Source organism: Mastacembelus armatus, chromosome 8, assembly GCF_900324485.2.
Source record: "Mastacembelus armatus chromosome 8, fMasArm1.2, whole genome shotgun sequence".
NCBI lineage: Eukaryota > Metazoa > Chordata > Actinopteri > Synbranchiformes > Mastacembelidae > Mastacembelus > Mastacembelus armatus.
The window spans coordinates 534266-559986 of record NC_046640.1 but is presented as its reverse complement, the minus strand read 5'-3'; the positions used below and the strand labels follow the sequence as shown (position 1 = coordinate 559986).

Sequence of the window (25721 nt, the reverse complement as noted above, 5' to 3'; positions counted from 1 at the left end):
ACAGGAGTTTTGATCACAACACTAAATCAGCCAAGTGTTGGCCTGAGAGCAGGCTGAAGGGGCTGAAGAACACAGAGCCCAAAGTGTGCCAAGAATAGCCTGAAAGCCATAGGGGCAGACAGGAGGAGGCACTGACCCAGTTGGCAAACACTTCTGCACACATTCCTCTCATTATTATATATATTTCCACCACTGAATATTTTTACAGCTTGCTACGCATTTTCATCCAAACAAGTTCCACAGATTCAGATAAGAAAGGTCAGTGGCTAAGATTTATTTTATTTTTATTTTTTTAACAAAATAGAAAAACTGGAGAACATCTCGCTGTAGTGTTGGCTTTATATTTGTGTTTATATATTACATATTTAGCTTCACTTCCCCTACTTTCTTTCTTTCTTTTACTATATTTTATATTTAACAAGCTCTCAGGTTTGCTTGATGAGTCTGAGGATGGCCAGGCTTTGAATTCCTGATAGAACAAGTGGCTTCATCCTACACTAAATACCATTTGCCTTGTAATCCAGTAAAATGCTACAGTTTGCAGCTAAAGTTAAAATCTGACACATCTCTTGTTCTGATAAAATGCTTTTCAACTCAAAGTAACAATCTAGAATAAAGCAGATGAAGACGTTTTGAATCAGTATATGTGCATGAAATATACAAAATAAAGAACCACTACATTGTTTGTCCAGAATCTGAAAAGCACTAAACTGTGGTACTCTCCCAGACAGAGTTACTGTGTGTTGGTTGGTAAAATGAGCCCTGTGGGTCAGAGGGAAACCATCTCCACTGTGTTTAACATAGAACATCTGCCAGCATGTAGTTCACCTTACCAGCTGTGACTGTGAGACGCCCGGTCAGCCAAATAAGAACCCTATGCAATAACCGTACAGCGCCTGTTACACTGCTTGAACTGTACCAAATAATATTTCAGGTGAGCTCATTTAATGGTGAGTCTATTTCTGTTATTGAACTGGGTCTCACTGCAAAACAGTAGTGATTATAATAGTTTATTGAAGCGAAAGAAACCATATTAAAGTGAAACTTACTGACTCCCCCACACGCAGACTGCTGAAAATGTTTTATTTTCTCAGTGTGCTACTTATTTACTGCCAGTCTGTGCCGTCTATTACCGTGGCACCCTGTCCTATAGCAGAACAGGCTTTTATTAGCAAAGTGAATATATGTTGGTACCAGCTCAGTGATCAAGACAAAAAGTGGAATGTTGGGTTTCTTCACTATAATGATAAAAATAAATTAAAAAACGCGTGGCAGTGGGACACTTTTTGCCGTTATACAATTGATAATCTTGAACAAACCAATTTGTATTAATTTTATTTCACAACTATGCTCTTCAGAATACACACTGATTTCACATTTATATTAGGATGTGTTAATATCAGAATAAGCTTTTAGGATATTTTCTAGCCGTTATATTTAATCTATGATAATGTTTCTATGATTATAATACAGAATTGCAGTGGCATTACTAACAAATATGTGGACTGTGTGTTGTGTAGCGTCCGTGCTTGGACATGTCACCATTGTTAATTATTTACAAGATATCAACTCATTTCGGGAAAAAAACGTTCTCGTTCACGCGTCAGTGAAAACCAATCCTGCGCGCGCGCTCACTCAGGGGACAGGGAGAGTTCAAAGGGTCACGAGGACATCGTCCACTTTGTCTGGGTGAAGTGCGTGTGTGTGTGTGTGTGTGTGTGTGTGTGTGTGTGTGTGAGAGAGAGAGAGAGAGAGAGAGAAAGAGCGCGCGACGTGTCTGGCTGGTCAGATCAACTTTCTCTCCCCTCGGTCTGGTCATCAATTAGTTCAGCCCGCGGTCAGCCTGCAGCTCGCGCCCCCTGTCACTTCCCCTCCGCACCGCCGCGTGCGTTTCCTTGGCCCAGGCCTCGATCCCGCCATGCACGCTGTAAATATTTGCGTGCATGTTTCACACATACAAATAAGAAACTGAAGGGTTTACGGGTGTTTGAGCGCGGGAGTGAGCGAACCACTAAATCCTAAAATAAAAGTTCTACTTCTGAAGCGTTTTAAATAAAAGTTATAGCCTAAATAAAGCAGAATTTACCAACAAACACCCCCCTCCCCCCAACAAAAAATAAAATCTTTCTTCATACATTTCTTTACATTTTATTGAACAATTCTCATAGGTAGTATACATAACTACTTGACAAAAACACTAACATAAACAAACAATGTAAAAATTCATCAAATATACACTTTCCTGAACGTTTAGGTAGTTTTGGAGAATAACATCAGTAGGTTAACACCCCCACACACCCCCTCTATACTGGAAAAGGTTAAATTACCCTCGCCCACCGTACAAGGTGATTTTTTTAACTCGCCTATTACTATACAGTTTAAATATGAACACCATATGACACATACACTTCTCAAATAGCCTAGCTATTCTTCCCCACGCTGTTGTGTGTATGTGTGTTTGCATTTGTAACTAAAGGTATTATACACACAACACGCTAACAAAATAAAAAAGAACAGGGGAAACAGTCAGAAGTCGAGTTCTAAAGCTTCAAAACAAGTGCCTGACATATAGGAAGTACATTTGAAAAAATAAAAGCCTAAGTAGAATAAACAACAATAAACTAATGAATTTTCTTGGAACGCAATGTGATGACTGGACTACTTTTTTAACTGTATTTTTAAATGCACTGGATGCCAGAGTCTTCCCAGCCACCATCACCGCTGTTCTTTTTCCGTATCTTCATATCATCTGTCCTGTCCATAGTTCCTTCTCAGGAGTCTTTCCCCAATTATTTCCCAATTTTCAGAGCACACGGAGAGGCAAATACAGCTCACAGTGCTAGCTGGGTACAATTTTAGGTGGTGGCGATATTTGAGGGATCAAAAAGGAATTCCCCTCTTCCTCCCCCTCACACCTGCTCAGGTAAAAAATTTGTAGGCTACTTTTTCCCAGAGTTTTCACACCAGACACACGCCTGAGACGGGGAGGGGAAGAGATTAACCAGCATGCCTTTTCACCTAGACTCCTCTGCCTCTTTTCTGCTTTACATCAGTTTATCTCTTCTTTCCCTGCTTCTTCACTCCGACCGTTTCTCCTCTTCCTCTGCACCGTTCACCGTAGAGGAAGAGGAGGAGGTGGATGAGGAAGAAGATGAGTTGATCAGCTTGTTCTCCTTCTTCCACTTCATCCTCCGGTTCTGGAACCAGATCTTGATCTGTCGTTCGGTGAGGCAGAGCGCGTGCGCTATCTCGATACGCCGCCTCCGCGTGAGATACCGGTTGAAGTGGAACTCCTTCTCCAGCTCGAGCGTCTGATAGCGCGTGTAAGTCTGCCGGCCGCGCCTCCCGGGGCTGCCGAAGGTCCCTGGCAGAGAAGGAAAAAGACAGGGAGAAGGTTACGTTTTAACCCAGGCAGCAACACAAGACGCTCTGCCTCCATCCGGAGTAGGTCTTTTCTGCGAAAACGCTGTAACAGGCTGAATTTGGTCATTTTAATAGAATTTATTCTGTTCTCCACCTCGCAACTGGAAATCAGTGAAATAGGATTTAATCCATCCAGCCTGGTCAAACAGGCCTAGAGTCCCACAGCAGGTGTCCTTCGACTTCCACTGAGCTGCTTCGCATAATGTCACAGTTGTGGTTTTTTTCATGAAGACCACAATGCCATTTTTTTTAGTATCATTTCATGTTTAACATACATTATATATATGTACGCATTATATATATGAACGCATGACCCATAATAATAATCTGATATTAATAACAATAATAACAGTTTGTGCAGTGAGGACAATATTTCAGAGGGTTTCCCCCCCAGCTAAGATCAGCTCTCCTCTCATCCTCACCAACAGCACCGTGGCCCCCAGTGGTGAACAAATCGCCATGTTATCAGTTTAGCAGCTTCAGTTTATGTATCGATCAGAAAGGCAGCGCTGCTCGGGGCACATATCTACATCAAAAGATCCATAAATAAAAACTCAAGCAAAGCGGATTATGGAGGAGCACTCAGGTGCTCAGTGGCACTCTTTTCTCTCTCCAGCCGCCATTTACATCTTCAGCTTGTCATTTATATCCCACGTTGCGTTTTATTCCTTATATATTTCTTTGCGGCGAAGCCTGTTTCCACCTCATCTGTCATAACTCGGAGTGTCCTGCAGGGTTCTGTACAACAGTAGCTCTGCATCATCCACCATTACTCACACCACTCTCAACAGGCCGTTTTTCTCTGTTAAACAAAGACACTTGGGTTGGCAGTGCAGTAGCTCACGTTCTACGCAAAGCAGAGTGAAACAGGACAAACTTGTGTTTATTTAGGAGCCATATATCAAATTCCCCTTATGCTGCTTCTGAACTTGGCAACGTTAGCAGGCCCGATTATTCTGATATCAATTTGCTCTGAATCAACAGCTCACAGCACTGTCTGCGGCGCGAGGCTCCAATAGACTGTGATAAGGACAAGCTGATGGAGCACTAGAACCAGTCCTCCTTGTAAAAGTTTTTAAACAGAACGGGTCCCTCTTTCATTAATTCAGGTGGAGAATGTCTTTATTAAAGTTTTCGAGGCTAACAGCTAACCACCCAATGGACTAGTACAGACTGGGTGTTTAACTTTGCGCTTTATCTTTGCGCTTTCTGTCTGATTCTTGTTGTCACCCACAACATTCCCTGACAGGCTTTTCCTCTGGAAATGTCTTCCTCTCTGCTTGGCAGCAGCGTCGGCCAGCGGGTCACCTACAATAACAGGAGCTACAACCCAAACAAACCCGCTTTATGACGGACAATAAAATACTGTGCACATGACTGACTGACAGGCCAACAAACGGGGATCTTACAGCGGTCACGGGGAGAGGAGGAGGAGGAGAGGAAAGACAGAGGGGCTGACAGAGGAAATAGACGTCAGTTTTATGTCTGGCATCATAAAATATGCAAGAAAGAAGAATTCACTCACCGTTGCACGCGTTCATCCGCTGCATCCACGGGTAAATAGGGGCCGACGCCGACTGCTTGTCGTCCATCGCGTCACCGAACAGCCCCTTCCCACTGAGCCCCGCGCACTCCGCTTTACGGTGCATGCCGTCCTGGCTCAGCGCGAGCTGGTGCTCTTCCAGGGTGCACGGGTGCTCCTTGTCCCGGTAGAAGCTCGTGGCCGCCGCAGCAGCCGCCGCCGCCGCCGCCGAAGCGTAGTCGCAAGCGCCGGCTCCGGTCGTGCCCCCTACGCCAACCCCAGCCGCCGCCGCTGCCGCTGCCCGGTGCCCGCCGTACGCTCCAGTGGCAGCCTGCTGGTAGTAGGTGGACGCAGGGTACGGTTTCTCTTGGTGCACGCCGCCGCCGCTCGCGCCGTAAGCCACTGCCGCTGCAGCGGTGACGGCGGCAGCCCCCGGGTAGTGCCTGAGCGGGTGGTCGGCGGCGTATCCCGAGGAGTAGAGCGGGATCTGACCCAGGAACGAGTCCGCCGCCTGACCGCCTCCACCCGTTCCCGGTAGCGTCACCGGGAAAGAGGAGTTGACAAAATAGGAACTCATCGGGAGACAGCAGGACGGGAGAAAAAGGAGGAGAAGATTAGAGAGGAGAGGAGAAGAAGAGGAGAGGGGAGGACAGGAGGGCACGAAACAAATACAACAATAAGGTTCACGCGATGAAGAAGGAGGAGTAGAAGGAGGCTAACGGCTAACGGCTAACGGCTCTCCCTCCCGTCCTCCTTCCTCTGCCTTCCCCTGCCTGCACTTTATGATTTGTTGTGTTTTATAGCCGACAGTCCGATGGGCTGCTGCTATCACTTAGTTTATCGCAGATTGGAAGGAGGGGGCGGTGAGGGTGAGGGGGTGTATCTGGGTGGCTGAGTGCCAGTGTGGGACAGAGAGATGGGGGAGGGAGGGGGAGACATGAACGTGTGTGTGTGTGTGTGTGCGTGTGTGGAGAAGAGGGGATGGGGTGACGCCGAGTCCAAGGGGGGAGACAGAGACCAGCTGACCTCAGACTGACCAATGGGGAGCTTCTGTGCCTGCATTCGTTTGCCCCTTTTCCTTTCGTTGCGGAGAGGAAGAACAGGGAGGTGTGCGTGAGTCTGTGTGTGTTTGGGGGGGGGGGGGGGCCTCCTCCCTTGCTATTTCCTTCTTCAATCTCCCAGTCCCTTTCTCTCTTTCCAATTCTCATTCAATCTCTCCTTCTAATCTTCCCTCGGTTCCCGGTGACATTGCGCAATCACACCGGAATCCTCGGCGCGTTAAATTGATTCTTTCTCTCCCTGTGTCTCCCTTCCTTCTGTTGTCAGACCCATAAAAACCCGCAGCTCACACGCACGCGCACCCTCCCAGAGGGTGGTGGTGGGGGAGGTTGCTGCTGTACCACCAGAGGCAACCGAATAATAAAACATATTCCCGGCGCTTTGCAGATAATACCGAGCGCATTTAAATGAATTTGGTGAGTGTAAATCACAGCCGGGTCTTGTGGTGGTCCTCCTGTGTGTGTGTGTGTGTGTGTGTGTGTGTGTGCACGGGTGGGAGGAACCTACAATATAACGTAGGCTTGCGCGTCTCCTGAGGTGTTAGTCCATCTGTAATCGGTATATTTGGGATGGTGAGTAGATTTACACCCTTTCTCCCGTTTGGGTGTGTGCGCCCTCTTTTTCTACGCACCGCAGGTTATTTTCTCCACCGGAGGAGGACCTGAAAACCTACAAGGCATTTTGTGAAAACAATATGATAGCCGTGCAGCTCTGTACTGTCTTGGATTGGACGGACGTGGCATAGCCAGGCTGTGTGGCTATATGACTGTCCAAATTCTGCTCTTTGATCAATGTCCGCAGTAAATTACTATTTTCTTCTTCTGTGACACTGATTAGCCTGAAATGTTTGAGGAGGAGAAGAAAAGAAACTCTCTCGAAGTTTCCCATTTTTTCCGCTTTCTTGACACTGATTGGCCTTGCTCCGGGAACTCCGTCCATTATGGTCATATATTCAGGTGGAATATGTTTATCCAAATGGCTTACATCTCGACTAAACGATGCTAGTTTAAGAAAAACGCATCAGGCAAATTTCCAAATTATTGTGAATTAATTAATTGTAATTTAATTTTTAATTTTAATTTTTTATTAATTGTAAATCAGCAGCCATAAGGCTATGTGTTTATACACCCAAATGTAATTAAAAATTAAATTTACAAAACGAATGAAATAATGTACATATTTCAATAATTGTCTGAAAAACATTAAACTTTACCGTTCTTTTTTAAATTCATATACTTCTAATTGAAACTCAATATAGTGTTAAAAATTAAAAACACTTTTCATAAATAGATAAGAATAACCTCAATACACTAAGGCTATTGCAAAACATTTCATATAGGCTATATGGAGCTATATTACCAAAGTTGATTTTCATATTGTTGTAGTCTGGCTACATTTATGAGAATAGTTCAGGAGATTTATTTTTCATTTTTTGAAACGATAAATAAAACAAAAATGCAAAATAGTATTGGAGCATTGTATAAACACACACACACCACCAATATTGTACTTTACCTATAGAGAAATAGGTAAAGAATGAGAGAGATCATCTGTAGAGAATGATCGCTACTGATGAGTGTTGTTTTATCTACAGATTTTTCTAAAAAAACGAAGGGAAAGAAGGAAAGGCAAGAGAACAGCGAAGTCAGTCTGCTTTTCATTTGCACTTACAAACGGAGTATGTGTCGCTGAGGTCGTAAAATAATCGCAGCCATAAATAAGTCTCCCTCTTTGTGTCTTTCTCTGTGTTTCCCGTACAGGCTCTGACTTGTCTGCATGGCCAAACTGCAGACAGTCCGACTGACAAATAGAGACAAAGACTCTATTTTTACTTTTACTTTACCCTCCCACCCCCATCCATTCCTCCAAGACTCCTCTCTCCTTTTAAAAGTAAGACTGTTCAGAGTAGGGAGACAGATAAGTTTAATCCTCAACTCTCTCTTTCTGGCTAAGATCACTCAGAGATAGGGAATCTCTCTTTTTAACTTTCATTTCGACCTCACTGTGTTTCTCTCCCTCTCTCCTTTGCAGGACGCTCCGTTTCCTCTCCGCTTTGTGGGAACGGGAAGCAGCAGCATTGTGTTGGAGCTGCCTGTGGCTTAATCATTAATGAGCACTAACAGTCGGGACAGGACAGGCAGGGCCTGCCTACAACCTGGGACGCACACAGGACGGTAATACTATTATTATATATACAGCCCATATGCATTAGCACGGTCTTAACGTGATTTTGGCTTTGGCGAGATATCATGGGTAGTACACCGGCTCAGCAGCCTGAAAGGTAAATATGACTTCCTGACAGGAGTGACACATTTTGATTTATCAAGTGCAGCAGCCACCACCGGTGTGTGGCACTGTAATAACCGGGCTGAGTGTGTGTAAAACAACCAGACTGGATTGATATGCTGTTCAAAACGCGAGTTAAAATGCTTTCGCTATAGTAAATCAATGACAGGCCTCAGCGGTCGAGATTTGAATGTTTCTGACAAATGCGGCATTATGGAGTTTCATAACAATTATTTAGTAATTTAACATGAAGGCTGAGATCAGCAACAGGATACACATTTAAGCTTACATCATAGCCTGCACATTAAAAACCGACATATTTACCTTGACAATAGGTACATACATAAACACTCCGCTTACCACCTCCTTAAGGTACAAACAGCATGCAATACAATCCAGAAAACCTAACACAGCATCATGACGTGTTTAAACTCACACGAACTCTTAGCAAAGCCTTGTATGACATAGAACCTTCCTAAAATAATGTTAATATCAAACTAATCAGATACTAACTCAGGTTCAGACATGGCAGTCTGTCATCAGCTATAGGCTAAATACATGAATAATAGGATAAATATTAGTTCTAAGGACCGTGTGATAACAGGACTGAAGGCAGAAGTGTAACCTAGTCGCCGTCACAATATCAAGTGACTACCCTGAAATATTCATAGGTTAGCCTGCAGGCTAGGGGCTTGTAGCGGGTGACTGTTTGTGCTGCAGGTGTGTTGCGGTTTGGCCGTCACCAAGCTACAGAGAAAAGGATCAGCTCGGAACCATAAAGGGACACTTGAAATGGCTTGTTTTAGGATGGAGAGTTTGGGGAAGGAGAAACAGAGGAGAAACACAAAAGATAAGGACATGGCGGAAAGGGAAACGTCTTTTGTGCGCCACGTTTGGCACCGTGGTGGGTTTTTTCTCTCAAGTGACCTCTTCCCCCAGTAGAGTAGTATACCGTAGTTTACCCACCTCTGAACGTTAGTGCTTGTCGTAGGGAGAGTTCACAGCAGCTACACTTTGCTGTGCAGTCCCTATCAATGACTATTTTAATTTTCAGGTCACAGAAATGAACCCGGTGACGCAATGCGACCATCGTGTTCCCTTAATGAAACTACAAAAGGATTTTTTTTGTTTCTTTAAATGCTATAGCTAGCAGCTAACCAAAAACTACTATATCCCACTATATTAATAAACTACTATTAGGCCACTACAACGACTAATAATTATTATTATTATTATGACGATAGTAATAAATCGAAGCCCTCTGTGCAGACAGTGAAAACAGTAATAAAACCGAAGGTATTCATCTCCAGTTGGGAAAATCAAAATAATAATGACTTGTATTATGTGTAAAAGTTTATTTACGGTTTTCAGCTATGGCAGGATGATAATTACAAGTGGCAGGATTTTCAAAACGGATATGTGTTTTAAGCCTAACAGGCTCTTCCTGCGCAGTAAATCAGCCTCATGTAACTGGGGCTGAGCTGCACTTTAAACAGATGAGACCTGCTGAAGGAACTCCAGGAATCTGAGAAACTTCAGAGATTAGTGACATTTAAAGCTGAAGGAGTCAGACTGCTGCTCTATAGCTTTGTAGCTTTTTCACCTTCTGTGTGTGTGTGTGTGTGTGTGTGAGGCCCCGGGACTTTTATGGCTTTATGACCATTTATGACTCCTTGTAAAGTCCGGGGAATGGCGGCAAACTGAAAAACAGGCCCTCAGCAAACAGCAGATGAACAAATGTGCTGCTGCACATGTGGATCACACACACACACACACACACACACACACAAACACACACACACACACACACACACACACACACTGTACAGTTCATCTGCGGTTCATTTCGGTCCCGGCAAACCGCCCTGCATTTATTAACAAGCATTGTAGAATAATTAACTGTCTATGAAATTAAACCTTGGCTATTTATTTTATTGACTAACCTTTTTCTTTTTCCTTTGTAGCCAGAACTGGATTTCAGGCGTTACAGAGAGAGGTAAACTGTGACTATTTTTTCAAACATTCCTTCAACACTGACTGAAGAGGTAGGATTGCTGCATCATTTTAAAATAACTCATTTTATTTTTTATGTTTCGGACATATATTCACCTTTAAATCATAAACCGATACACGTATTTTATCCGCCTATTTATAACTTGGGACTATTTCAAAGCCATGTTAAAAGTCCAAAGTACAGTAAAATTAATTTATAATTCCTGTTGTACAATAAGTTTATTAAGAACTGATGGAAGAAAAGTTTCTCGGCTTTCATTTCGACGTTGTAAAATTGACTTGAAAAATTCCCACGTAGCTCGTTTCCTTCAGTCAAAAACAAAAAAGTCTGACTTTCTCCATAATCATTTCCTTTACAGCGATGTAAGCTTTAAATCGACAGGATGGTGCTGGATATGTGAGAGATTACCGACCTTTCTAGCATGAGTTAATGACAAACCCAAATGACCTGCCGGAGCAGAACTTTCTTCTTTTTACATGAACGTTTCCAAGCAGCTCGAGCAAGAGGGCCGCGTCCTTCACGGCACCGTGAGCTCGTGCTTTGGGTCAATTCACCGGACTGGGTTCGCGAGCCCTCGGCTACAGCGGGGCCCCGGGGCCATTTAAAAATTAACAGAAGGATGAATGCAGCAATACAGGGAGAGCCGCTTGTTTTCCTCCACATTTCCGCTGGATAACATGTAGTGAACACGCACATCACATTATCCAACCTATTGTAATGACATTTTACACACAAGTCGGTATATTATGGTATTAAGACGTTATAAAACATATAGGCTAATACAATAAATGTACTGAAATTAATTCTAACCGTATTTACTATTATTATTATTATTATTATTATTGTTATGTTATATTTTTTCAGTTGTACGTATTGACGTTGTTGACGCTGGAACCTAAAGCAGGCTGTAGCTATATTCATAATAATAACAACAATAATAAAAAATAATAACAATAATGATATTATTATACAATAATGTTACAATTATTATTATTATTACTTGTAACCATATTGAAATAACATCGGCGCTGTTTTTTGTCACAAGTAGGATTAATAACTTAGTTTGATGTTGTTAAGACCAAAAATTCATTAGGCGGTCTCACTTATTAATGAACATCTTTACCGCTGACTCTGCAGTGTATTTCTAATTTATCATTAATATTAAAACAGCGCAGAAGACATTAACTTTGCATGAATAAGGTGATGCATTTGCGGCTGAATAATAATGTGGAATTCCCATCTGATACCACTGTCCTGATCATCATAATCGCACTACACAGACGATCCTTTCGGATGTTTGGAGAGGAAGGGGGGTGTGGTGGCATATTGATTATCCATATATTCTTAATGCTGTGAAGTTGATTTTTGAATGCCGGATTAAAGTCAGATGATACTGTGGTCATAAATTAAACAGGTCTGTGGATTACTGCCTCCCCAACCCCCGCATTTCCTCCCACCACGAGGGTCTTTTGAATGGTCACAAATGACACACACACACACACATTTGGATGCACTCAGCCTATTTACGTGTGGCGGGGGGGGGGGTGAAAATGATGAAATCACAGAGCAAGGACAAGTCATTATGTTTGCATACACACACATACACACACAGACACACAGACAGACACACACACACACACATATAAGTAAGCCGCTGCTTGCCTGTGTCTTTAATCGAAACGGCAATCCTGAGCAATCAGCACAAATTTTACATCTGAAGCTTCTGTTTCCTTGGGCACAACGGGCACGCACACACACAGAGAAGCCATTTAGGTGTGTTTGCGAGAGAGGGCAGCGCAATTCTCTCTCCATGCCACAAATCTGTATCTGTCCGCGTTGCAACTAGAGAAAGAAGGAAAGAAGCCAACAACCAGTCAGACAAAAGACAAAATGAAACAGCACCACACACGCGCAAACACGTACATGCTCCCTGGCCGTTGTCATGTCTAGCCTGGTTTCACTCCATGTAGGACAACAAAGTAAAGTCAAGCAGTTATCATATAACAGCTAATACGGTATGGATTACGCACGGCCTATAGCTACACGTCCACACAAACCTACATACGTTTTGCCAACAGCACATCTTCCATCTACGACAAAGACACGTTTAAGCAGTGACGAGTTGGTATTACCCTGAGGAAGAGGTGTGCGTGACTGTCTCTGCATGTGTGAATATTCGGTGCTGTTGTCAACGCGACGCTAGATGGCACCAAAGCGTTTTGTAGATGCTGCTGGGTAAGGTTGAACTCCAGCGCCAAACAGCAGCGCTCTGTCAGTGTGACCGCGGCTTCTAGAGCTCCACTGTCCGGTATGATAGTCATGTAAGAGCCTGGTTTTTTTCACAGTCCACCGGCAATGGCGGAGAAGAGTCCTGGTAAACTCCCTGACATTCTCCTCTAACATTTTGTACTGTTTGCATCTGCTGTTAATTGTTACTTGGTTGGTTTATTTTTCAGCTATATCTAGGCTTAAGTGTCAGCATGTGATTATTTTGTATGAATGTACCTGTGTGATATATGAATAATGCATTGCTGTACAAATGCATATTTATATAAATAAAAGTATAAACTGGACTTGAGCCCAATCACTGTTAATGCATACAAACATTGCTGCTGCTACTCTCAGTAATATCCGAGAGACGGATTACCGCTTTTGTCAGAACAATATTAATTATGAACATAAATATTGTTTATGGAAATAAAAAGCATTTCTATAAGTAACGACGAGAATACTAGATGACTGAATTGCATATATTTAGCGCAATATGGCTTTTATTTACATTTGTGTAGAAGAGGGCTAGCTGAAATAATATTTGGACTTAACTATAAATCTAGATGAAATTGAATAAAGCCGATATTAAAAGCGAGATTAAAAAGAGATTAGCATTATGACGTGTTTCTCTCACGCGCACACAGACAGAAAAAATGTATTTTAGTTCATTACAAACCAACTCAGTGGAGACATATAATTTCGTACCCAAGTAAGGAACGAGTTAATAAACATTAAGTTCATAAACTATATTTAATACAATCAGCTCACTTGGTTGCCTAATAACCACATAAGCTTATTAACCACATATCAAGCCGAGAGTTTATGCATCAAAACATTACGGCCGCACTGAGTTTTGCAGAGTCTCCAAGTATCCAGGGTCTGGTCTTAAAGAAAAGTCAAATACTGCAGCACCATTCGTATTGCAAATGAAGCGGGTTAAGATTTTTTATTAAAGCCGAATATATTTTTATTTTTATATCAGGCTACACGTTTTGACAGAGAATTATATTTTTGATTACTGGTTATAATTTTATCATTCATTCTGAATCATATTCATTTTTATTGTGTAAAGGATATTTTCACCTGGCCAGCAAAACAGTAAGAACGCTGTCTGTCCAGTTAGAGGTAGGCTATTACAGTGTCCGAGCTTTATCCGCAGTCGACCACAGTGTGGAGAAGGATGTAAAGCCTTTCTGCAGAAACAGCTTTCGTTTTGTAGGTTTGCAAAAAATAAACATAAAAGTACTAGAATCCTTGTGTTGTTTACCTCAGAAACGCTTTATTTACCACAGTATTCTCACTGATCAGTTTGGGCACCGATGCCATAACCAACCACAGATTTGTCTCTGCTTAAAAGAAACAACATCAATAGCAGACCTACTGTAACATTACTAACACAGGTTTCCGCATTAGTCAAGTCAAAGACCACACTGAAAATATGAAGTGTGAGCAAGAATGCGTCAGTCAGGGATATATTATTAATACAACAGAACCTCAATACAATCACATCACAAATTTAGCATAATAATAATAATAATGTATAGTGTTGTCAACCTTAAATATAAATCAGTACTCTAAATCAATTAGTGATCTCATACGGGCTACAGTATAGAATAAATCATGCAAACCACCAATTCACTATAAATGAAAGTTCTAATAGTGATGTCGAAGGAAAAGTCTTCTTATATTTCTTTGCGTGTGTGTGACTGGAATAAAGGGATTCCCCTCAGCAGATATGTGCTTGATATTTGAGACAGCAACAAACTGAAGACCAAAATGTGTGTGTGTGTGTGTGTTGGTCAGCTAGCTGTTAAAAACAAAACAAAACAAAACGAAAAAAAAAAAAAACCCAGCCCGGGCACTGCAGGGAGGAAATGAGGAGGGAAACAAAGTCATAAAAGTGGGCTGGACGGATCGAGACAGAAAAACATTCCTGTGTCTGTACACACAAATATACACGCACGCACACACACACAAGGCTGTCAATCAGCTGAAACAACAAGACATCCATACACTTAGGTCTGGAAATGATAAATGAAAGAAACATACCCAGAGCACAAAAGGAAAGATAGAGACACAGCTTGGAAGTGTCGATTTACATTTCCTGCTTTGGATGCGAATTCAGAAACAACCTGTAAGATGCACAACCTGAGGTCTATTTTCTTTAAAGCTGTCAGTTAAACAAACCTGGCACACCTGCCCTCAGATCAAAGCACGTACCTACCCCTCCCTCCATACACTGAAGGCTTGAGGCAAAAGACGTGAGCTAATCTTCCGGCACTCTAAATGCGCCGAGTTCTAACCGATGGATGGCTCTTCCGCGACTCATCCCACCACTTAGAGAACCACACCATGTGGGTAATTCATTGTGGGGCCTAATCCAGCAAGGAAAGGCTTTAATCTGAGCTGGGAAACTAACACCTCATTTATAACGTTAATGTATCAGCCATGAGCAGCAGAATCACGCAAAGCTCTGCAGTCTCGCCTCTTCTGCTCCTCTAACAATGCGCATGCAGCAGCGCGCAGGCCCGCCAGGGGAAGAACGCGCAAGGACGGCTCTTACCGTTTGTTGATAATCCGTCACGAGCTCCACACACCTGCAGCTCATTTCGGCGTCCCGCGTGAAGGCGACCATGCTCACCGGAATGGCATGAGACAGCCCTATCGTGTGTAGACCGGATGGATGGATGATAATTGAATGGAGGAGTGGCGGCTCCGAGGAGGTGAGGAGGAGGAGGAGAAAGAGGGGGAGGAGGAAGAAGAACTGTAGCAGGGGTGCGTTACCCCCGTTATCACCTCGTCGTCAAAACATCGCAGTCATCTTCATCATCATCATCATCATCACCATCCGGTGACAAGTTGCCATTTAAAGAATGTGTCAGATGAAAATAAAAATTAAAAAAGTGCAAATCATGAGGTCATCTCCGGGATGGTTTCCCTGGGCTCGGTCTCGCGGGCTCGTCCCTCTCAACCGGTACTGTCCCCATCTCGTTCTGTCATTTTTAGACGGCAGCACGATAGCAGACGGAGCGCGTAGCCAAAGTGGAGGAGGAATAGCAGGAGGAGGGGGAAGGGGCGGGTTGCCGGTTTCTACAGTCACAACTAGTATCCTCATTAACTAGTTCCGTTTAATTATAGCTGGGCGTTCATTTCCTCGCGGTTGCCGGGGCTCCGCACGGCGCCACGCGAGCCCCGGGCAGAGGAGGAGAGGCGGCTGTTCGGGCCGGAGCGGAGTGCAGCAGCAATATAGCCACTTGGGAAATCATAAAAAGTTCATGTTCACGTTAAGCGCGTCCACATGACCAGCCCGTCGGCCAATCCCCGCGCGCGGCCACTCATAAACTTGTATCACAAAGTTGTAAATTTTCATATAAAACAAGGAATTTATTGCATTTCTTCATGGAGTGCTGTTAGAGGGGGGACTGCTCCTTCTCTTTCTCTCATTCTCTCCGCCGCCATTTTCCTCCTCTTTTAAAACAGTAAACAAGAAGCTTCGTCTTCTTCCTTTCTCCTCCTAAGTCTTTGTGTTGGCTGAAGGTAAAAATTTCAACAACAGGCTGTTTTAATCCTGTGCTGCTGCTGGACTTGCATTTCAGTTCCACATCAAACACTAATGCTTTTTATGAGCTGCAAACCCCCAAAAGCTAAAAAAATCACTCACATTTGATTAAAACGACTATACCTTCTAAGTACCCAATTGGGACTGCAGCAGAATTAACAAATTATCATGTTCGCTACATCTCATTTCCTGAACATTTTGGTATTAACAGACCTTTTTTGATCAGTGTATTATGTGAAATAGGAATCTAGTCATATCAAAACGTCCACCGTCAGTGTGACTAAAAGAAGGCGTTTTCTGAATTATCACCAATTTTCAGGGGCAGTGTCTGGTGTCTTGCCTCAGCATAAGAGAGCCGAGCGAAATACATCTGTGTTTGGGAAAAGGTGTTTTGGAACAAAAGCAGACTAGGCTGACGCTTGAGTCTGTGCGTGGCTGCACCGTAACACAAGAAAACCGAGACCAACTGAGAACACCACAGCTCTTGAAAAACCATTTCAAGCATGGAAAGTGGAAAATGTCATTATTACCAGTCACCTGATTTGTATGATGGTAAGACGTGTTACTAGGCTCTATAGTAAAATGGCTATTTGAGAGAATACAGAGAATTTGAGAACAGCATCCTTGCCCAGTTCTTGTAACTGTCACGCCAAATCTGCTAACAACACTATGTTGTAACAGCATTGAAAGTGAATATGAACTGAACAAGCAATCTGCAGACACAAAAAGCATCACCTGAATATTGCTGTGCTCCTGAAACGTCTTGCGTAAACGCGGTTTCGCAATGCGGCAACGCGTCACAGTTTTAACGGTCCGCAGGCCTGGGCCTCAGGGTGCTCAGAGCCGCGGCAAAAACACAATGCAGCCTTTTTCTCCCACAAAACCTTCCTTTACGACAGTTAGAAGAGGGCCAGTGTCAAAGATTACTTTGCTTGGTGGAAGCGATATGAAAACACACCTATATGGGGGTTTTATTTACTTGACCCCATGCGTAAAATGTTTAAATCAACCTATTTGTATTTGTTATTGAACACACACATGAACTCGAGCCAATATCTAACGCCTCCCCAATCCTAAATAAGCTTTATTCCACCTCCACTGCTGCACCGTGATACAAAAACTATTTCTGTCTGCTTCACTAAGATCACACTTAGTGACTTATATTTAGTATTTAAGACTGTTCGATACCGAAGTCACGATTTTAGATAAGTCAAAGCAGAATTTGGTCAGATTTAAACGACCAAAGGATCCGATTTACACCTGTAGCGAACCACATATATGCCGGACAATGTGTCCCAGATTGTTTATTGACCTTCTTCCATGTGAATCATAAGGCGTCCAGTTTAGATTTAGGAATTTTTTAGTTAGGAAATGCATTTTTTTTTTCTAATTAGCTATCAACAGGGCTAAATAAAGAATAGCTGCAGATTCCTTGTCTCGACTGGGTGGTCATAAAAGAATCAGTCTGCAGCAGAGCAAATTTAATCCGTGTATTATCTAACCCAAGAACACTTGATTATAAACCTTTAATGACCTACATGTGACCTTTCCAAACTGTGTGATGTCTGGTTAGCAGGAGCCGCGAATCCAAAGCTTCCTTTATGCAAATACCTGAAGTTAAAAATTAACAGAAAATAAAGAAGCAGCACAGAGCAGAATCCCCGATCAGTCGCTTTCTTTGTGTTTGTCTTTTATTGGAGTTTCCGGCCCTTTCCTGAACGCAATAAAGACACTAGGACCTGCTATACATTCCCCCGTATACCACCACACATGTGGTCTTTCTGGTTTCCATGGACTGCCGAGAACTCTCACCGGGATGCCCGTCTCCTCGAAACTTCGTTTGGATTTGTTGATTATCTGTGTGGCTTCACGGGAGCATATCTGGATGTTAAGTGTATCTAAGGTAAAAGGTAGGCATTTCAGGTATTTCGATCTTGCTCTTCAGTAAGATGGATATAATAGAGATAAAACTAAAAACAACACTATTTATATGTTATTGATGGTGACGTCTTAACATAGTGTCATTTACAAAAAAAATATTTTTGGCAGCGAATGTATGCTATTTCAGTCAGCATGATGACAAAATCATTTATTTTCCAGATTTAATTCAGTTTTCAGGCAAAGACAAAAAGAAGATATGGGGTACTATCTATCTATCTATCTATCTATCTATCTATCTATCTATCTATCTATCTATCTATCTATATGTCTGTCTGTCTGTCGGTCTATCTACACACCTACCCAGCTACACAAATGAACTGCTTAATAAAAATGTAAGTGTAAAGCTAAAACTTTAATTTTGAATGCGATTAGCTGTGACAGTCGGGGGTAAAAGCCCATTAATACATTTAAATCTGTAAACAAAGTAAGGATGTTTAGAGATCACGTTGCCACTCATTACTGGGGTTTATAATCTGTGAAAGTGATGATTACACCCTGAAGTCAAAGTGAAAACTATAAAGGCTGGTTCAAACTTAATACTGCAATTTGAAAATGCATTTTTTTCTACAAGCATTCCATTTTCGATAGCAGAGCAGGTTCAGTTAATAGATGAGAGCATGGAAACGTTTTTCATTTGGGGTCTGAGATTTCTCCCAAATGAAACACACATTTGGAATTTCACATCTGATTTATCTGTATGACTTAGTAGCATGAGAATCACGTCTATGCAGTTGTGTTTCACAGCCAGCCAGCACTATGTGAAGTGTTTTTACAGTGAAAGACAAATGACCACATAAGAAATCTTACATCTATTAGCCTGACATAAACAGATTACATGTTACATACCTTAGAAACTGCTAGATGATAATCCAAAATGACCACATTGTGCAACACCTTTGTATTTCCTCAGCACTGGATAAAAGTGAATCATGACTGGATAACGTGATCACTGTTTAGACGGAGATTTCTCCAGACACATCATGCAGATTTAGTGAACCACATGTTTAAGATATTGTAACTGATGCCTTCATATGTTCCTAACTCTCTTTACACAGTACTGACATTGTAATAATGATCCTGTCAGTTTGCTGTTCCCCTCCTATAGAACCACAAACATGCAGCATTAATAAACACTGTGGTGCTGGAATATTTGCAGGAAAAGGAAGACTTAAACCTACATGGACTCATCATTGTAGTTAATGGTTTTATTGTTATCATTTAAATACAAGAAAAGAAAGTGCATTGAGTCTGAACATGTCACAGGCAGCATGGAAATACATACAGAAACGAAAGATAAAAATATTTGATATTTGCAAAATGCCCCTAAAGAGCAGGATATTATTATAGGAATATTTCCCAGGACACCCCTTAGTGTTTCACGTGAATGGCAAAAAAGGCTCCTCTTACTTTAACAGAATTACTGACTCACAAATCACACCAGTATTAGGACCACTTGCATTTAGTGCCACTACTAGACATTTGAAGGTTTCACACTGTATGCTAGTCTAACACACTGTAGGTCTATTATGTAAGGAACAGGCTGTCTTTTGAAATAACTAGGCCTACGTTGTATTTCTTTAAATACTATGGAAACAAAGCTAATGCTTGGAAAACTGGAGGACACCCGACTGCAGAGCTAAGGTCACTTTCTAATTTCTACACAGCTACTGAGAAAGCGATTAATTTAACGCTAGTTTATTGTTTTGAAGTGTGTATCTTTATTATCCCTCTTCCTCCTCCTCTTCAGCCTCATCTTCCTCGACGGGTAAAGCCGCCGTTGGGGAGCATCCCTCCGTCAGCTTGTTCTCCTTCTTCCACTTCATCCTCCGGTTCTGGAACCAGATCTTTACCTGCCGCTCCGTGAGGCAGAGCGCATGCGCCACCTCGATCCGCCGCCGCCGCGTGAGGTACCGGTTGAAATGGAACTCCTTCTCCAGCTCGAGCGTCTGGTGGCGCGTGTACGTCTGCCGGCCGCGCCTCCTGTCGACACCTGCGCACACAAGGACACACCTTCCCTATCAAAATAAAATCCCCAGAGCAGACAGGTGTTTCAGCGTGTCTTCTGGAATATGTGCGACCTGGGACATATTGCCACCGTGAACCACGCGGGAATTTATTTGTTTATTCTTAGTTCACTACCTAGACTTTTAGGCACCACTATCAAAGATTCATTTATATACATGTATATATATATATATAGGTCAAAATATTATGTGAGGTACTATCTCAAAATCAAACCCGTACCATGTAAATTTTGTTTCTCATCTCATAATTTTGACTAATTATGTGCAAATTTTGCACATTTTGAGTTGAATTTTGAGTTTTTCCTCTCCACTGTCACCAAGTGCTTCTCATAAGGGAATTGTTTTGATTTTTTTTTCTTTTTTGTAAAGTGCCTTTAGATGGTTGTATTGTGATTTGGCGCTATACAAATAAAATTGAATTGAATTGAATTGAATTGAATTGAATTGAACAAAATGGATAGCCCAGTATGTTAGGACTGACAAAAATAAAATACTTTTAATAGGGGTAAAATTATAACGCAAGTTAAAGTCAAAATTCTGGTACAGTATTATTAAACTTGAATGTTATATTTTTTATTTTGATTAAAGACTCGTCATCTTGATGAACAAAAAAGAAATTTTACTTTTTAAGTCACAATTATGATTTTCATTTTTGGCATTCCTAACATTTTATCATTAGATTTTTTTTTGTTGTTTTAAACAGCAATGTTCCCCCTTAAATTCTGAAACGTTTTTCTACTACACTGATGTTTTGAAATGTAATCCTTGGGGAGTCACATTTTAAAACAGGAGTGTGTGTCCTAGAATTAACAGATATCAGGTAGGAAATACTGAAGTAGGGGGTTGCCAATACTTAATTTACAAAGTATAGATCAAAGTTTACCTTGATTTTGTTGTGAATATCTTTTAACTGCTGCAGTGGTTGAAACAACACAGATTTCCAAAATAGCTAAATAAATAAACCCTTTTAACACATAAGTCACCTCTTGGTTTTGTCCACTAGCCTCACTCCAAACCTGGTAGCCACTTGTTCCCACCTCCACTTCCTGGCAAATCTATTTGCCTCCTGGCTATGTAAACACCATAACGCAGCTAGAAAATTATGTGGCTGAATTGGGGGTCCAGCTGCTGTCTGTCTGGGCTGGTGTTCAATATTTACCTCACACAGATTACCCTTAAAGGAGGTGTAAACAGTTTTGAGTCAATTTGACAATTAAATTAAGAATTTAAGGTGAAACTTTTTTCTGTCTGACTGCTGATGTGTTACAAATTCCCTTGAATGAGTAAAGTTAGAAGAAATGGATAAATGCAGGCACCTAATGTACAACAGACATGTTAGCGAATTACTAATTCAGCTGTAAGAAAAAATCAATTGTTCTTCATGTCAAATATGCACAGGTCAGTGCTGAGTAAGTCCACAGAAACCATGCCACCTCCTGTCTTGATGTGGTCACGGAGACCCTGAAGGTTAAAGAGAAACTGGGTCACATTTCCACTGCTCAGAGTTCATCTGTGAGCCACGGCCTGACAATCCAAATTAAAACCTGAGCTGTGGATTATGTTAGGCCTGGGGGATGCATCCTTTTTGTGTGTTTTGTATCTGAATGCTAAGGTTTTCACTTGGACTTTGTTCCTGTCTAGCCATACTTTAACAGCATTAACTGCTGTTTAGTGAAGGCTCATGAATGTGTGACGGAAGATTCTCACTGTACCGGAGAAGACAGCTGTATCATCTGACAGACAGCTCACAGTCTGAAATGTTTTCACTTCTTTAATCATTTAAAGGCCACTGCAGCAAGGAGAGTTTTCCCCCCAACATGCTTATCAGAGACATAGTCCAGCACATTTCTGAAGCAGATATACATTTTCCCAGGTCTGACATAAATCTGCTGGATATAAATCCTCAAACTGTCTGTTTTCTGGGTGTGAATGAGCTGAAGAAAGAACATTACATTGATTTAATATCGATTTTCAAGCCTTCTCTGGCAAAGAACTGAGGCTTTCCATGCAGCCACCATCCTGACTGTAATTTGACACTGCAGAGAAGAGCTTTATTACACTGCAGGAAGGCTGCACATCTATGACCAAGACTGAGGACACTGAGGTCATGTTCTCTGTTTATTTGTTGGGAATTTGGGCTTTTGGCAACCTGAGCACAGTTTACATTGTACACTAAAGAGCTTGCTTTACACACAGTGGGTATTTCACATTTGGATTGCACTGATTTTAGACTCAACAAACCTGAATTTGACAATGTTAACAACAAATAAATTACTAAAAAATAAAGGCAGTGTATTGGAAATTACATTAATATGAACTTGTTTGACTTTTTTTCAATTCGCAAGACATTTCAAGCAGCTTCTTCAAGTGTTACATGCTGTAAAATCCTAACATCAGTTAGTAAAGGTTTGAAATTACATATCTCTCATCATCTGCAATACTGAGTTATTCCTGGAGGTATGAAGACAATGTAAAAAAGAAAAACACCTTCCTGTTGGAAAATAAAAGGTAGAGTATATAGTTAAATATCTATCTAATCAAATAAATTCTGAAAAATCCAAATGACTTTAAAGGGGAGAAAAGCCCTGTATTATATGAGCTCCGCCACACAGCCTTAGATTAAGACTTTTACTCTACTTTACTGCTAATAATGAATCTGGTTTCTGGTTTAGAGGTATAGGTGATCATGTATTGCATATATCATGTGACATATTCAAACCTAAAATAATATGACACAGGATAAAAGGCGCTTTAAACCCTAAGAATTAAAACATAAAAAAAAACCTGATGGTATTTTTCTACTTTGCTTATATACAAAGTCTAAATACACGTCAGTCACATGTAGCCTATGACATATCGTTGTCTTCAGAAGGCCCATCTCCCCGCCCTTATATACAAAACACATTGCCTTCCGTGATTTCACAGCTTAAATTAGATTTCTTTCCAACCGCCTTGGCATTTGTGCCTGCCAGGCCCCACGCCACAGTTTTTGGAAGGCAGCGGTCAGTGTGTGTTTTGAGTGTGTGAGAGAGAGACAGTGTCAGCACGCAGGGCGGAAAGGTGTATCTGTGTAACTGTGTGTCCTTTCGGCACATGGAGAGGTGATTTTTACGAAGGGTGGGGGTGGGGGGGTGGGGGGGTGGGGGAGTCAGCGGCTTCACCTACACTGGTAATTTTTGTTCTCGCGTTGTCAGATGACGTGTTGAGGCTCGAGCTTGAGTTTGAATTCTCTGGAAATCAACGCTGCTCTTTATGTCCCTCTCTCTCTCTCCGTCGCACACACACGGTGCAAAACACATTCGTAGAACATGCAGTGTGTTAATGAGTTTATATGAGCTTTTGTATTAAGCGCTCACGTGTTTGTCTTATTCAGTGGGGTTAACGAGAACATCCGGGACTTGACTGCTCTCTCCAATCAATTTCTGAAACCTCGGACTGCGGTCATATCTAAATTAAAATCTATGGATTCATTATACAAGCTGGCTGGTTTGACCTCCCCCAACACACTGACCCCGCGCGCGCACACACACACACACGCACACACACATACACACAGATGAGATAGAAAGGAAACAATCACAATCGTCAGGAGAATGCGATAAACTATGTAAATATGTTTTACACTCCCATAATGGTATATGTGCTTCTGTTTATTTTATTTTATACCCCCTTCAAATTATAGTTCCCAATTTCCAAAATGATTTTCCATTCCTAATATCATGGCCCCAAATATTTATATTATATTTATTTCAGCATGTTTTAAATTTCTTTCTCCGCCCTGAGTTTTAAAAAACAAAATCCCCAAATGACATAATTTTAATTAAGATTAGACGCAAGCAATTAAAAAACTTTCCTTTCCATTTTTTTTTAATCACACACACACAGAGCGCAATGAACTTTGATCAGTGACGGGAATGAATAAAGGATGTCGACTAAAAGCTTTCCTGCTAATGGGACCTGATTTCTCCAAAAACAGCTTCACAGTGAGCGTGACTGAGCTGAGTCTGTCCGCAAGCATACAGAGGAGGAATTAAAACCTGTAATTTAGAAGAATTCACCTGATTATCATTAAACCTGAAGTGGACTGACAGTTTTTCCACACAAACCAGTTGTCGGAAATTAATTGAAAGGATACTACAGCTTTAGAAAGCTATTGTGCTTTTACGCACGTTTTACGCAGTCTCGCAATATTTCCCAGTTTTGAACTGCCACCATTCTCTATTTTAACGCAAACATAAAAATGCTCTTTGTGCTGTGTGTGGTTGTTGGTTGGTTCGAGGCCCCGCAACCATTTAGCATCCAGTCCGCTGCTGTCTCACAAAGCCGCTTTTACAATCTGGAGAAAGGGCAGGCATTCAGGGATCAAACCCGTCTGCTAATTTATAGTGTTTGAAGTATTAGTGGATTGTGGTGACAGTACAATAGCACAATAGGCTTTCAGTGGGCCGGCTATACTGACGGAGAAACACAAGACTATCAGGACGGAGAGGTTCAGCTGAGTCAAACACTGAATATGAGTGAACGCAGGGAGAATACTTTCAGGGAAAATGCTTTTTATAAAGATTTTTTTCCTAGTTTTAAAATGTCAGGCATAGTATTCCAGCCGTATTTGCGCTCCCCTGTCCACTTCCTAAACACAAAAACGCCTAATGAATATTCACCAAGTCTTAAATTATGGTTTTATGGAAGTCGCGGAGCCATAAAAGATTTGCAAAGAGAGGGAGGTTGTAAAAAGGTGACAGAGAGAATAGGACGGTTAGGCATAGCTCAGCTACCGGCAGTGGCCGCTGCGCAACCGGGCCCACAGTTTAAAGAGCGTTTAACGTAATTATTGGGTCGAGCTAATACCCCCCCCCCCACCATATTAGTTCCCCACCCCACCCCCCGCCACCTTACCTGTTTTTCTCTCCCAAATCACCTGTGAGGCTTTGCAAATTATCTTATTATCTTTCGTACTAACTTCCATTCCCTGGCCATCCCCCAACCCCTCCTCACCTGAGATTTTCATCCAGGGGTAAATCCGTAACCTCTGGTGGTTTATCGGGCCCTGCTGCTGCTCCGGACTACTCTGCCTCCCGCAGGGCGGCTCAGGGAGCGTGGCAGCCAGTGAGAAGAGCTGATGTGGACCGGCGAACCGCTCTGCAGAGCATCTTTGCAGAGGGGGGCACAGCCCTTCGGTTTCAATCGAGCTATAAGCGTCTCTTGTGTGTACTTCTGCGGGATTCAGAGGATGTGCTCTTGGCTGAGTACCACCGCTACTCCCGTTCTGTCCCGAAAGAGACAAAGAGAACGAAGAGGAGGAGGAGGAAAATGAAGATGATGAAGGAGAAGAGAGACGAAAAGGAAGTCCTCCGGAGCCTCTGCCATTGGAGAGATGATGGTGGTGATATCCGCTGGACACGAGGGTGCACGAAGAAGACACAACAGGAGAAGGAGAAGAAGACGAGGAGGGACAAGTTGGAGAGTCTGTGAAGAGCAGAGCGGAAGAACTCGCTTTGGATTGTTGGTATTTGGAAAACAGCGCATTGGCGAAGTATAGCGAATTCATAATTTGGCGCCGTTGATTTGTAGGCCTGGGGTGGTTTGATGTCGACTTTTTATGAGGCACTGTGAATTATTAGG

The 25721-nt window shown here is 42.2% G+C and overlaps 3 protein-coding genes and 1 long non-coding RNA gene across 8 annotated transcripts in view; 1 reads left to right on the top strand and 3 right to left on the bottom strand.

Annotated features, from left to right (window-relative positions):
- The window catches only part of hoxb3a (homeobox B3a), an 88973-nt gene extending 73702 nt beyond the window's left edge, over positions 1-15271 (bottom strand). Inside the window, exon 1 of one of the 2 annotated variants that reach the window (XM_026326118.2) lies at positions 15139-15271. The gene's annotated coding sequence lies outside the window, so the exon portion shown is untranslated. The remainder of the gene's footprint in view (positions 1-15138) is intronic. The other variant, XM_026326127.2, reaches the window with a different exon arrangement.
- LOC113141610 (uncharacterized) overlaps positions 1-19959 on the top strand; it is a 26041-nt gene extending 6082 nt beyond the window's left edge. The window contains exons 1-4 of one of the 4 annotated variants that reach the window (XR_003296760.2): positions 6447-6576; positions 8036-8178; positions 10255-18044; positions 19823-19959. This is a non-coding gene — a long non-coding RNA (uncharacterized LOC113141610). The other 3 variants (XR_003296761.2, XR_003296759.2, XR_003296758.2) reach the window with 3 other exon arrangements.
- hoxb6a (homeobox B6a) lies at positions 2158-5649 on the bottom strand. The gene is made up of 2 exons (XM_026326131.2): positions 4949-5649; positions 2158-3364 (listed from the first exon to the last, which is right to left on the bottom strand). Exons 1-2 carry the CDS (start codon positions 5520-5522, stop codon positions 3078-3080), a joined length of 861 nt encoding a protein of 286 aa, XP_026181916.1. The 5' UTR covers positions 5523-5649; the 3' UTR covers positions 2158-3077.
- hoxb7a (homeobox B7a) lies at positions 19274-25721 on the bottom strand. The gene is made up of 2 exons (XM_026326136.2): positions 25095-25721; positions 19274-20065 (listed from the first exon to the last, which is right to left on the bottom strand). The coding sequence occupies exons 1-2, from the start codon at positions 25645-25647 to the stop codon at positions 19797-19799; spliced, it is 822 nt and encodes a 273-aa protein (XP_026181921.1). The 5' UTR covers positions 25648-25721; the 3' UTR covers positions 19274-19796.